This window comes from Penaeus vannamei, chromosome 21 (assembly GCF_042767895.1).
Source record: "Penaeus vannamei isolate JL-2024 chromosome 21, ASM4276789v1, whole genome shotgun sequence".
Taxonomy (NCBI): Eukaryota; Metazoa; Arthropoda; class Malacostraca; order Decapoda; family Penaeidae; genus Penaeus; species Penaeus vannamei.
In genome coordinates this window covers 17,603,895-17,616,394 of record NC_091569.1, presented here as the reverse complement: position 1 = coordinate 17,616,394, position 12,500 = coordinate 17,603,895, and the positions used below count along the sequence as shown (strand labels likewise).

At 35.8% G+C, this 12,500-nt stretch overlaps 1 protein-coding gene across 2 annotated transcripts in view; it reads right to left on the bottom strand.

Moving 5' to 3' along the window:
* LOC113827840 (TBC1 domain family member 25) overlaps nucleotides 1–12,500 on the bottom strand; it is a 39,746-nt gene that overhangs the window by 1,070 nt on the left and 26,176 nt on the right. For both annotated transcript variants that reach the window (XM_027380777.2, XM_070136002.1), the window contains 4 exons: nucleotides 12,407–12,500; nucleotides 10,110–10,347; nucleotides 9,773–9,916; nucleotides 1–4,626 (listed from right to left, as the gene is read on the bottom strand). The exon at nucleotides 1–4,626 is cut by the window's left edge and continues 1,070 nt beyond it; the exon at nucleotides 12,407–12,500 is cut by the window's right edge. In XM_027380777.2, coding sequence (XP_027236578.1) covers nucleotides 3,535–4,626; nucleotides 9,773–9,916; nucleotides 10,110–10,347; nucleotides 12,407–12,500 — 1,568 coding nt within the window. In that variant the 3' untranslated portion in view covers nucleotides 1–3,534. The remainder of the gene's footprint in view (nucleotides 4,627–9,772; nucleotides 9,917–10,109; nucleotides 10,348–12,406) is intronic.

The following is a 12,500-nucleotide window of genomic DNA, read 5'->3' as shown; positions in this document are numbered from 1 at the left end:
AAATTCTAAATCATTATAAAAGTTATGAGCTCTGTTAATATGTAAAAAAAACATAAGGTTATAGAGAAGCATAATGTTGAAAGAAAATACTTATTAAATGTTTCCCATACCAATTTAAAGGACATTTTTCTAAAACCTGTTTTAAAAAAGCCTGACTAGAAACACTGTTAAAAGTTGTTAACTGCTAATCAGTTAAATGGTAATTCACCTAGCTTCTTTGTTACAATTTTATGCAAGAAAGTTTTCTGAACACTATGCCACTTAAACAGAGAAACGCAAATTAGTTTCACACTGATTACAACTTTTTTCGTAGATTTAAGAACTGCCAAATGTACATTATAAATTTCATTCATCAGCTAGAATCACCTATATTCCAACCTATATAAAACAGAGTTCTTATGCAAAGACAATCAAATGGCAACAACTCTCTTGTGAAGTGTAAGTTCAGTGTTTCCCATGCTGTAAAAGAACAGGTTTACAATATTTGACTGCATAGGAAAAACACCTCTTGCAAGATAACAATTACTGTATTACTACATATCAAAATAATGTACAGTAACTATTTGTCCAGTTGATCTAAGGAAACTCAACTACTAATCTTTAATACATCTAAGTGATATTTTCAATGTATTTTTTTACACTTAATTTTGTCTAAAGGTCATAACAAATAACACAGCAGATAGAGTCAGCCAAGATGATCTGCTTCTGCGAAGTTCACAGAAAATATACATAATTAAGTTTTATTTTGATATAATTTTTTGGGTGGGGGCTATCAGTTTTGTAGAATAAGTCCTAGATAGAAGAATGGTCTTTACACAAGATAAACCATTATTGTAATTAAAAATCTAATCTTATTTTGGATATAGTACAACTGCTATCTATCAATAATAAATCCCAATTGATAAGTCTTAAAACTTCAAATCAATTAGCCATCACTGAAGTTGAAAAATAAGATATTTTCTCTTTATTCAATATTTACAGCCACTATTTTTTGGTATATGGCAAAAAATTTACTTTAAATATAAAGCTTCCATTAATGGTTAATGGTATTCATGACATTTTTCCAGAAACCTCTACACTTAAAGTAGAGAAGATATATTGCCAAGTGTAGAACAATAATATATAAAAACATTAAATATATGAAGCATGGTAAAGTTTAATGAAACAAATATACAAAAAATATACATATGCAGTAATGTATTTAATTACTATGCCCAGACTCTAATAACATTCCCACCCTTGAACAAATTCAAAACTGGTTAAGTGACCAGACATTCACAGTCTATAAAACAATAAAAAACAATCTTAAAAATAATAATAAAATCAAAGGTTTCAGTGCAGCAAAAATTCGACTTACCTATTGTTTCAACAGTAGTCATCTGGGAATAGGTGCCAAAATATGCTCTTTAAGGCTGGCCTTCTGCTGGGACACAGCCTTTAAGTCTAACCCTTGCAAGCCAATATACAAAATGATATCCATGAACATTAAAGAAAAGTTAAGTCTTGAGTTGTAAAAATAGAGAACAGGATTAAAGGACACTCATTTATGAAAATTAATATTTGCTAACAGTTATCTTGCATTACATGACTAGTACTCTTGGTGCAACACCAATGTGCTTTCTTAATTTGATGTTAGCATTACCCCCGGCCATCATCTAAATAAAAAAAATGACAATAAAGAAGAAATGGTGAGGTAGGCAGAGATAGCACCAAAAATAACTGTGAATACTAGAAGTTTCCATTTTGCTGCAAGAGAGAAATCTATAAGATATGAAAAGATGATGACATTCTCATTCTTAGCAATATGTTGTCTTCCGAATACCCTGACTAGTATGTGTGTGTGCATTCTGTATGTAATTACTTTATTAATATAATAAAATACAGAATAAATCTGAACAGTAGGGAATACAATGCATTCACTTTTCTATATAAGTTCTCTAAAAATAAAAATAAAAATAAAAAAAAAATCCTTTCACCATGTTAATAATTCATGGAACAAAAAGAACTGTAATGATGAGTTTCCATGGGAAAAATCTTCCATACTCTAATAATTCTAGTTGATAATATGCTATCCTCATCTAAACTTATTTTGGAGGTTCAAAGGACACCCATTAACAGGACATAACATATCCCCATTTGATGCCAAAGAGTATATTTCTCATAAAATAACATTATCCTTCTTTATTTTCTGGACTTCCCAGTCTTTTGACCTGAAATTGTTTGGGATTACAGATCAATCATAAAAGTGAAACCTGTACAATGAACATCAATCACACATATTCCTCATTCAAACTTCAAATATCTCATGTTTCAAATTATCACATTTTGTTAAATGCTGCTAAGGCACCTTTAACTGAAAATATAAAAGCATGAAGGTGTTTTAACTTCAATGCCTCAACAACCATACCCAATGCTCCTGGGAGGAAAAAATAGCCTCTGCTTGAACCAAGAAATGCATATTCCTTAAACCTAAAAAGTTTGGGCTTTGGAATGATATGATCAAGGATGTCAGCCTACTCACCTGTATACAGGTAACATTTTTTTTCTACACTTATGTGATGTTGAATGCAAATGGTTGTGTAATTTCTATTCAAAGCTTTTAGTTTTCTTTATCCCCTTTGTTTTGCTCTCTGCAACATGAATCACTGGTCTATCTATAACATTTTTTTACATTGCCCAAGGCTTTACAATTATGTTATCATTACTTATTTCATAAATGTGATACATATAAAAAAGGAGTCTGCAATATCAAGCCCTGCATAGATTAAATGCAAGAAATGTGAATATACAGGCTTAGCTCTGAATGATTCTGCTAATTCATGAAACAAAAAATCCTAATCTAGTCACGACACACTTCTCAAACTTAAGATATCCTCTTCACACTACCATTGCACAAAAGAGTAAAACAGTCAAAAATTTCATACCTGATAATCATATTTACATTATTACAAATTAAAATTACTGGAAAATAACTAGCACTTCTAAAATATAACCAAGAATGAAACACTCAGTACAAAATAAAATACCAAATATCTGTGCTCTAATATGATTCATATGATTAGATGTTTGAGATGATTCAGTGTATGAAAAAATATGATTAATTCAGGTGATGATAAATGCCATAAAAAGAACCATAATTATTTTATATTGCATTGAATACTAAACACCTGACTTGTCTGTTACAGAATAGTCACCAAAAGGAAACCATGAGGGTTCCTGAGAGTTGAGAATTTAGGATGAAGTCTACAAAAGGAAAAAAAGGAGTTGTATACCAAATAAAGTGGATACATCTGAGGGATATAGGGAGCACACTTATTAGGTACTGATACCAATTTTAGGGTAACATATATTCTGTGATACTAAATATTTACAAAACTGCTTACACTACTGTATTTGAACATTTTTTTTCTTCCTATGCACATAATGCAACACCTTACTGTAGGCAAAAGCAAATTGAATTAGGTCTTATTTCTCAAGGCTTTGAGGAATGTGAACAAACACTTGTAACAATTTCAAATAATCTACACATGAACTTTAACAAGATTGGTCGCCTACAGAACTTGGAGGAGTATTCTTAGAGCGTGCTTTGGAAAAATCTAATTTAAGGTATGCTTCAAACATACGGCGTGCCTGAGCTAGTACCTTATGCACATTGTGTTGCCGAACCATCTTGTCAAAGTGCATTGCCAATTCATTGTGGTCCATATTATTTTGCATGATGTGCTCGCGGTGCTGCAAGAGAAGAGTCAGGCACAGGAACATGAGAAAAGGATTACCACCACCAAACTCCTCAGGGGGTGGCATTGTCGGCACATGATTCTCACCAGAGCTCATGGTTACTTGCCATCCAGTAACTTCTGTCACCTCCTCACAAGAATTGACACTGATATTCATTGAAGTGTCATTCTCCTCTGTCTTTTCTGAAGTTTGATGCTGGCCATTAGTCTTTGGTTTTAGCTGCTGTACCACAGATGGCTGCTCCTCTTGACATATTATCTGTAATTGTTGGTCAGTCTCTGGTGAGAGTGTTGCCACAGGATTCTGCCAAACATCAACTTCCCCACCATCTGAGTAAACTGGTACGCCAACATCTGCATCAGAATCTGAGAAACACCTTCTGGACTTATTGCTGGCTTTCATGTCTCCTGATATTTGTTTAGCTGCCTCACTTTTTTTTCTCGTGGGAGTATTCTTGGAATCCTTGCTTGGTGAGCCAGGATTACTTTCAGTATCTGAGTCTCTATTTTTTGTTAGAAGCTGGAACTCTCTTAGATTTCTAATTTTTCTAACATTCCTAGTAGGACTATCTTCTGGAGATGTGTTTTCCTCTCTGATTCTATCAACATTAATGCCTGCCTCGCCACTAGGTATTCTTGTTCGTAGGTGAGATGTGTCAATGGGTTGAGACCATGTTCGACTTAGTCTCTTCCCACCTACACTACCATCTGCACCATCACAGTCAACACTAGCCGCCCTTCTACTAAGTATGGCAGCAAGGCACTCAGCACTTCTGTTTGAAACACATGACCTCTGACGTCTTAGGGCACATACATTGGCATAATGGTTCTGTCTTGGTGTTGGTGGTGGAAGTGGGACCTCCGGTTCTTGAACAGGATTAAATAAAACCTGTAATGTAAGATATTCTCAATTGATTTCATTAGGTCACAATAATTGCTAAAACAACAATGGAATCTAGCATGCTGATATCCGTCTTTCTCTACAATCAATATTTACTTTTATAAAAATTACTTAGCTCATTTCATAAAAACTTGGTACTATAATAACACACTCCTTGATAAAAGTGCCTTGTCCATTCTGTTAAAAGTCGTATGTAGTTTCTCTCTTTTCCAATTCAACCCAGTGATGCTGGGAAGGCATGTATATAAATGCTCAGTCCACTAAGAATTTAGTTTATTAATTTTGTTTATAGATAGATGACTCTAGAAGTACTTAGTCAATTAGTTAGCCAAATTAAAGTCACCTGTTCACCCCTTTCTTTTTCTTTTTTTAACCCTATCAGTATTGTTACTAACATTATAATAAACATGAAGTCAATAACTATAATGATAGTATTAACCCATTTACGATGGGTGTCCCACATTGCCGGGTGTCCCACTAGGATGACGCTGTATCAGGGCTCGCACTCCAATTCAGCAGCAGGCCACTGCCGGCACACAGGCAGAGTCCGGGCCAGCCCTGCATGCCGGTTTTGTAGCCACCCGAAAACTTTTATTTTCGGCTTCAAAATATACCCGTATTAGTGGGTTAACCCCTACAATCCAGGTGTTGTTGTTGGTCCCGTCATGGAAAAATCTGGGTCGAGGGCCAGATGATATGAACATGTCATCAAATTGGCTGCGGGCTGAGTGACACTCACCATAAGTGCACAAACCTTTTGAAATGTGATTGGCACTTAGTAATGGGCTTTTGCATTATTCCCATCCATAAACAAATGTGGAATGCGTGACTGGAAGAGCACTGGCTTTAAGGAGGACGCCATTTCTATGCTCCACATCATATTCCTGGCCACTGTGACCGGCGGTACAGGTAGTATTACAGAAAATTTAATATCAATCAAAAATAAGATATATGACACAACTAACCAAATGCTACATTTTTTTTCTTGCACTGAGTTATTTACTACATAGACAGATGATATGGAGTCTGTGCAAGGGAAATAAGCTATTACCCTCTGGATAAAGCAAATCATAAGATAAATATGGACATTGGAAAATGGCAAAAAAGCTAAAAAAAGTTTATGCAAAATAACTTCGTAAAGGGGAGGGGCAGAATCTTGTCACTACTCATGAGTGTTTGCATGCGCCAGCCTATGCACCGCACAACCAGGATATTGGCCACTTGTGTAACCCACTGCCCATATTTTTGGTAATTATTTCTGTGATGCATCCAGATCCAGCAGGTTAAAAAAGATCTTGAATATTCAAGAAATGGGGCAATCCAGGTGCAGTGAGGCAAACCAAGTAATTGTCTCCTTGGTAACTAAATTCTTGTGGAGCCATCTATGCATAAGCAAAATTAATAAAATACTGTGGACAGTTAATGGGTTAAATATTGCTACAATTGGTAATAAGAAAAAACAATGCAGAAAAATGCCTACTTCAAAATTATCATGAAATTCAACTTCATAACTGCTAATATTGACTAAACACAGACTTAATACCATGAGGCAATTAGGGTATTTTCATGGTACTGGTAAGTGTTGGGAGGATGAGGTGGGTGAATCATAGCAGTTTTGAATAGCTACATGAGTGAAGATTTACCACTGATGGTTAATGATTTTAAAAAATAAATGTGCTAGATATCAAAAGTAATACAGCAATATGGTACAGTATTGTGGCAAAAAAGGGGAAAAATGAGTTAATGATTCGGATAAAATGTGTTAGATGAACATGAGGTGGAGGAGGATAGATAGGTTGAAAAGTAGTGGAAATGGGAATAAAGGGATTGGAAGATGGATGAGGGAGTGCAGCATTCTGTTGGGTCCTGTTTATGAAGTTTTGGATGTCTTCAAGGGTTTCTAGAGGCGAGTTGAGTGGAGGGGGTCTGAGAAAGAAAGGTTCTCTTGTAAGGAGGTGAAGAGGGGATAGATGTCTGAGGAGCAGAAGAATAGGATGTGGTAGGAGAAGATGAAATGGAACATTTAGGCTGCCTGGTGCACCAGGTAAACTGAGGAGGAGGGGTAGGCATCAGGGAAGTGGTAGATATTGGAGTATCTGTATTTACATATGAAAAGGAATTTGACTGGAGAAAGAGAGGTAGGATGGTTCTGGGTAGAGGGATGAGCTACTGGAGGAGATGTTGTGACATGTTGAGATGGGAGGGGAGCAGAGTGAAGGACAGTCTTGGAATAGGTAGAGAGAAAAACCTCGTCACTGTGCTTCCTGTCTGGCTTCATGTTGAGTGAGGCCTAGTTTGAACCTGAGAACTGCTACCTCACATTTGAGCTTTTAAGCACGGCAGCTCGAATAAAATGTTATGGGAGCCACCAAAACTGGTAATGACTGAACAGAGCAATTTGAATTGTCATGACCAAGTTGGGCACATATAGGACAACAGGCTGTGGCACAAGTGTTGGGCTGGGTGGCTAAAACTTCAACAATTCTGACATTAACGGGGGAAGGTTGATGTGATCGGACAGGATTTTATAAACTTCATGGGGGCAGTCATGTCTAAGGAAACTAATCTTGGCAATATTGACATGGAACTTACGCTGGCCTCTTTGAGGAATAGCGTAGCACTGTACTGCCACTGCATCATAATCAACAAGACAAGCAAGAAGGTCGTTTTCACAGTCTGACCAGTTCTTATCATGGATAGGACAATCAGTCAGGGAGACAGAAACAGTTCCAGTATAAGTATTCAGAAAGGAGTGAGGTTCAGCAGAAAAAGGTTTGTCAGTGAGGTCAGTCATAATAGATAATGCACAAGGCTGGGACTCAGATGTAACTGTGACAAGGCATGAACAATTGGAACAACTGTGAAAGGACATTGCTAGAAAAGAAGGGTATTTTCATTTTCAGAGTAAGGAGCTGTGAGGAGACTCACAAAGAACTGATACCACTTAGCTGGGCCAAAGAGAGTACTCAAAAGGTTTGTTCAGGTGGAAGCAGTTGAAGACGGATGTTGGGGTGGTGTATATTGGAGTAGTACTACAGGGAGGAGGACAATGCAGATGAAGAGTAGTAATACAGGAAGAGAGGGTAGACAATGAAGAAGACCCGAGCAGTACAAGATGGAGTGAAGAATGTTAAGATAGAAGAAGGGATGCATTCTGAAGATTGAGTAATGACCTGGGTGGGTGGTTCGTAAAGGATAGTTGTCTGTAAGCATTAAGGAGGGAATATTACAGGGTTTGTACACTTTTTTAATATCAAAATTCCATAACTTTTCAGAGTGGTTTTGGCATTTTCCACAATAATTCACATTTTTTCTTAAACATTTGATATATATTCACAATGTATATGACCCATTACAACATGTACAGTGACTGTATTTCAAAATTGACGTCAAATCTAAAAGATTTAAACAATGACTTGTGAGTGTGCTTTGCTGACACTTCAGTGACTAGTTGCTTTATAATGGAACAGCATATATCAATTTATGCTATGTAATTTTTCAATTTTTCATTCAGTTACCTCAACCTTATGAAGTTTATTTTGATTTCTTTCTGAAGATTTTCTCAAATTATAAAAGGAAAAAAAAAAAAATCTAAGTCAGAATTCTAAACTTTTTAAGGACACAAATACTGAATTTCCATAATTTTCCAAACTTGAAAACAAAATTCCATAATTCCAAAGGTCTGGAAATTTCCATTTAAATTTCCATGATTTTCCATGATTCTCCAGGACCTGTCAGAACCCTGGTATTAGTATCCGTGATTGGAGCCATGGTCAAGGGAGAGGCAGGGGTCAGAAAACCAACAAAATCAAATTCAGCTAGGCTAGTTGGTGAAGGGTTAAGCTTTAACCCACTAACGACGGATGTCCCACATATGAGACACCCAAAATAATAAACATTGCCGGGCGTCCCGCCAGTGTGATGCTGTATCAGGGCTCGCTCTGACACAGCAGCGGGCTGTGGCCGGCTGGCGGGCAGAGTCCGGGGCAGCCCCGCCTGCCGATTTTGTAGCCGCCCGGAATTTTTCATTTTCAACTTCAAAATATACCGGCGTTAATGGGTTAATGCCCTTTATAAGGGTAAGAAAATTCTTTATTGGCCATGGTGAGCCTGAAATAATTGGGGAAAAGAAACAGTCTACCCCTCAGTATACCAATAAAAGATAAAAGCTAGGCAATTAGTCAAGGAAATACCAAACTCATAGCTCCCAGAGGCTGTTCATGACTGACACAAAGCTAGCCTTTCATCCTTTTAGCATGGCTCTCACACGTTAGGAAGTGGGCAGAAGAAGGGGATGAAGAAGAGACAGAAAAAGAAAGGGAGAGAAGGAAAGGCCATACAAAATTATTTGAGGTGAGGGCTGAGGCTTAAGGTAGGGGTGATCCCTTACATTGCGCCCTAGTCTCCACAACCTAAGTCCCCCCCCACAACAACAAGCAAAGCTTTGGGTGTACCACTGATGAGTGTGAATTTCATTTCTATGAATGAAATTCATATGTTTTAACCCCTTTTATAACACAGGAACCAATAACATATCTTTCTGCTACAACCAGCACTTGAAAAGGAAATTAAAGAAGTCTCTATGGCAATTAAATAAAGTTTCTTTCATTAAAATTTACAGAAAATGATAAGAAATATTGTGAATTTTCTTTTTTTTTCTTAATCCACTGGTGACGGGATGGAATCCTATCACATCATGGAAAACTAAGGTAAATTTTATAAACCTGTGAGATTGTTTTATAAGGATATCATTGACAGTTTATGCTAATTTTTAAATTGGATAGTACACAATGCAGGCTGACACAGCACAGCAACAGATATATATATATTTAAAGCAAGAATTATTGATTTTACCATCCTTATCCCCCCTTTTCGGAGACAGTCCCGTTCACTTTGTAAGCTCCATTTGCTACCATTTACTTCCATGTACAACAATAAACATCATTTTGGTAAAGAAGTGGTCAACTGAGTTTGGTGATCCTTAGATATAGCAACTGGGCCATATACATCCATAAGGAATAAGTCTAGAAAAATAGTATAAATTTCACATTTTAGGAGGGGGAAAAGAAAAGCATATATTATTTCTAACATCCTCTAGCCTTTTCTTAACCAAAGAAAATGGAAATAAATATACCTCATAAAGTGGAAGAGATTCTGCTGGTGGATCTGGAGGAAGAGAACTCCACAGAACCTCCAGCATGTGTAGAGCATCATCAAATGCAAACTCTCGCTTCAACTCCAGCAGCAGCCATCGATAGCAAAATAGCAAGTCATCAGCCTGCAATAGCATCATATGTAATAGTTAATCAACATGATGTACCTTTGTAATTAATGAAACCTTTGGACATTATTTCTGCTTTGCTTAATTCAATTATGCATAATGCAGCCTGACATTCATGGGAACTGCTTTGTCTAAAAAATCTGATAGTATAAAATTCAAAGTAAAGAATATACTACTTTCACTAACAAACCTGATGCAGCTGAAGGTATGTAAAATATTCCAAGTCATAAAAAATGAGAGCTTCTGTAAGGTGCTGGAACTTCAGAGTCATAGCATCTCCATCTATGTGGAAATTGGAATGCACTCGGGCCATGAGGGCACAAAAACACACATAGGCTTGTGCTTCATCACGCATAGTGACTAAGAGAGGAGAAGCCAAGTCACTCATCCCTTGACAATAACCAACAGAAGGATGATTCAGAGCATACCTGAATGTAATAGAAAAGTACATTATCATTACTGTTACACAAAGTAAAATAAATCCAATTTGACTATGATTGAACTGCAACCATACATAGAGCACACAAAAACCATTAATCTTAAAGACATTTCCAACAAAGGATTAATCCGTTGTCAATTATTCCAAAACTGGATAAATATTTACAGCTTTTATCTTCAAGTTTTTAAGTAATTTTAGGGCTCTATTTTCATTAAAAATAAACAAAATAAGCAGTCCATTATCAAAGATTATTAAAACTAATCCTCTCTCTAACCAGTGAGCCATGTTATAGTGAAATAAAAGTATGATACAGCTTGTACATACACATGGATTATGGTATGTTCATTTCACTTTGAAGTTTATAATAATTTTCACATTGAACTTGATTAGGAAAGAATGCAATATATTCACCAGTTTACATGACATCATGTACCAAAATCACCTACCGCTTGACACAAAAAATAAAAAAGCATTTAAAAAAGATGATACTTCAGTATATACAGGATTTAAATTTTTGTATTGAATTTAAGCCTTTATTTCTGTATCCAATGTCTTATGCAGGAAAGATCGAGAGAACAATTTACTTCTAGAATAGTTGAATTTCACATCAAATTACCCATCTGTACCTCGCGTTCCATTTACATTTCAAAACTAGTTTAAGACAAAGAGTGCTACAATTATTTTATACATTTTGTTACTGCTTTCCAGTTACACCACTGGATAGTAAAGCATTTAAAAATTTGATGATACAAAAATGTATACAATATAACTGTAGTTAAGAAAATAATATGGCATCCATCCATACAATATCATAAAAAGATGTTATTACTACTTTTCTATATCTCTGTGATATAGGATCTTAAGATGGAATACTAAAATCACAAAGCAGCTGGATATCAAATAAAAATGAAGTGGTTGTAGCATCATTGTTTGTGAGATAATTTAATCCAATGCCACCTGGAACATGTACTGTCCACCATAGTTTTACTTTGTGATAGATGGCTCTGCAAGTGCTTATCTGCTAAGGATCAGTTAGCAAACCAACATGAGCTGACCTAGTTTTCCTTTTCTTGACTTTTGGGAAAATGTGCTCTTTTCATAATGCTATTAATATTGAAACTGTTATAATAATTATTGTCATTATGATTATAATACTATTATCAAAACATTAATAGCAACAAAAGAACAAACAACAATATTTCATAAAATAAACAAAGGATTAACAGGTGAGATAGGTAGGAATAGTAATTGACACATTGGTGATTAAGCACTTGTGGAGCCATCTATGTATTAGCACAATGAATAAACTAAAATCACAATGGACACAGCATGTATGAACAGGCTATCCACAATGGCAATGGTTTAAGAGTTAATATAATATCAAAAGCAGATGGCTGGTGTACATATTTCAAGCAAGCAAAGCCTAAATTATGAATTCTATATAACAGTTCAACATGTGTAAAGTAAATTTCAAGTATGAGGTATGGTCAGTTTATCATGATTTAGTTGCATGATTTCTATTCTTGAAGATATTAAGAAAAAGTGATAAGTATGGTATGAAAACATGAACCAGGTACGTATCAATCACATTTTGTCACAAGGATCTGCTGCATTAAAATTCTCAGGGTACACTAATTTAGAACAGACAACAGGACCTATGGATTATTTACTCCATCTTCACAAGGATGGTGGGTTAAAAGAGAAAGAAAAAAATCTCTGATAATCAGTCATGTCCTATTACCATCTTGAATTCTTGAAAAAATCAGTGCTAATTTCTCACAAGGAAGAGTTTAATTTTGTTCTTCATTATGTACAGTCCACTTTCAGGGACTGATGCCTTAAAACAGCCGATGGATCAAATAAATTCTTTAGCACTCTAAAGACAATAAGAATTTTGTTAATGAGAAAGCCTTTCCCTGAATCTATTGCTATATTTATCTTTCATAAAATGAAACAAAGGGAATCATGCTCTCTGTCTCATATATATGCAATGCTAGGCTTGAAAGATGCATTAAATCTAGAAAGTCATAGTATGCTATTAGACTTACGTGGTTAAAATATTATAGAGAGATTGCACATTGCTGTTGTCATCAGGTCCACTGAAGTAAGTGTGGTGACGGTCAGTGCGCAAGACGTCCTTAC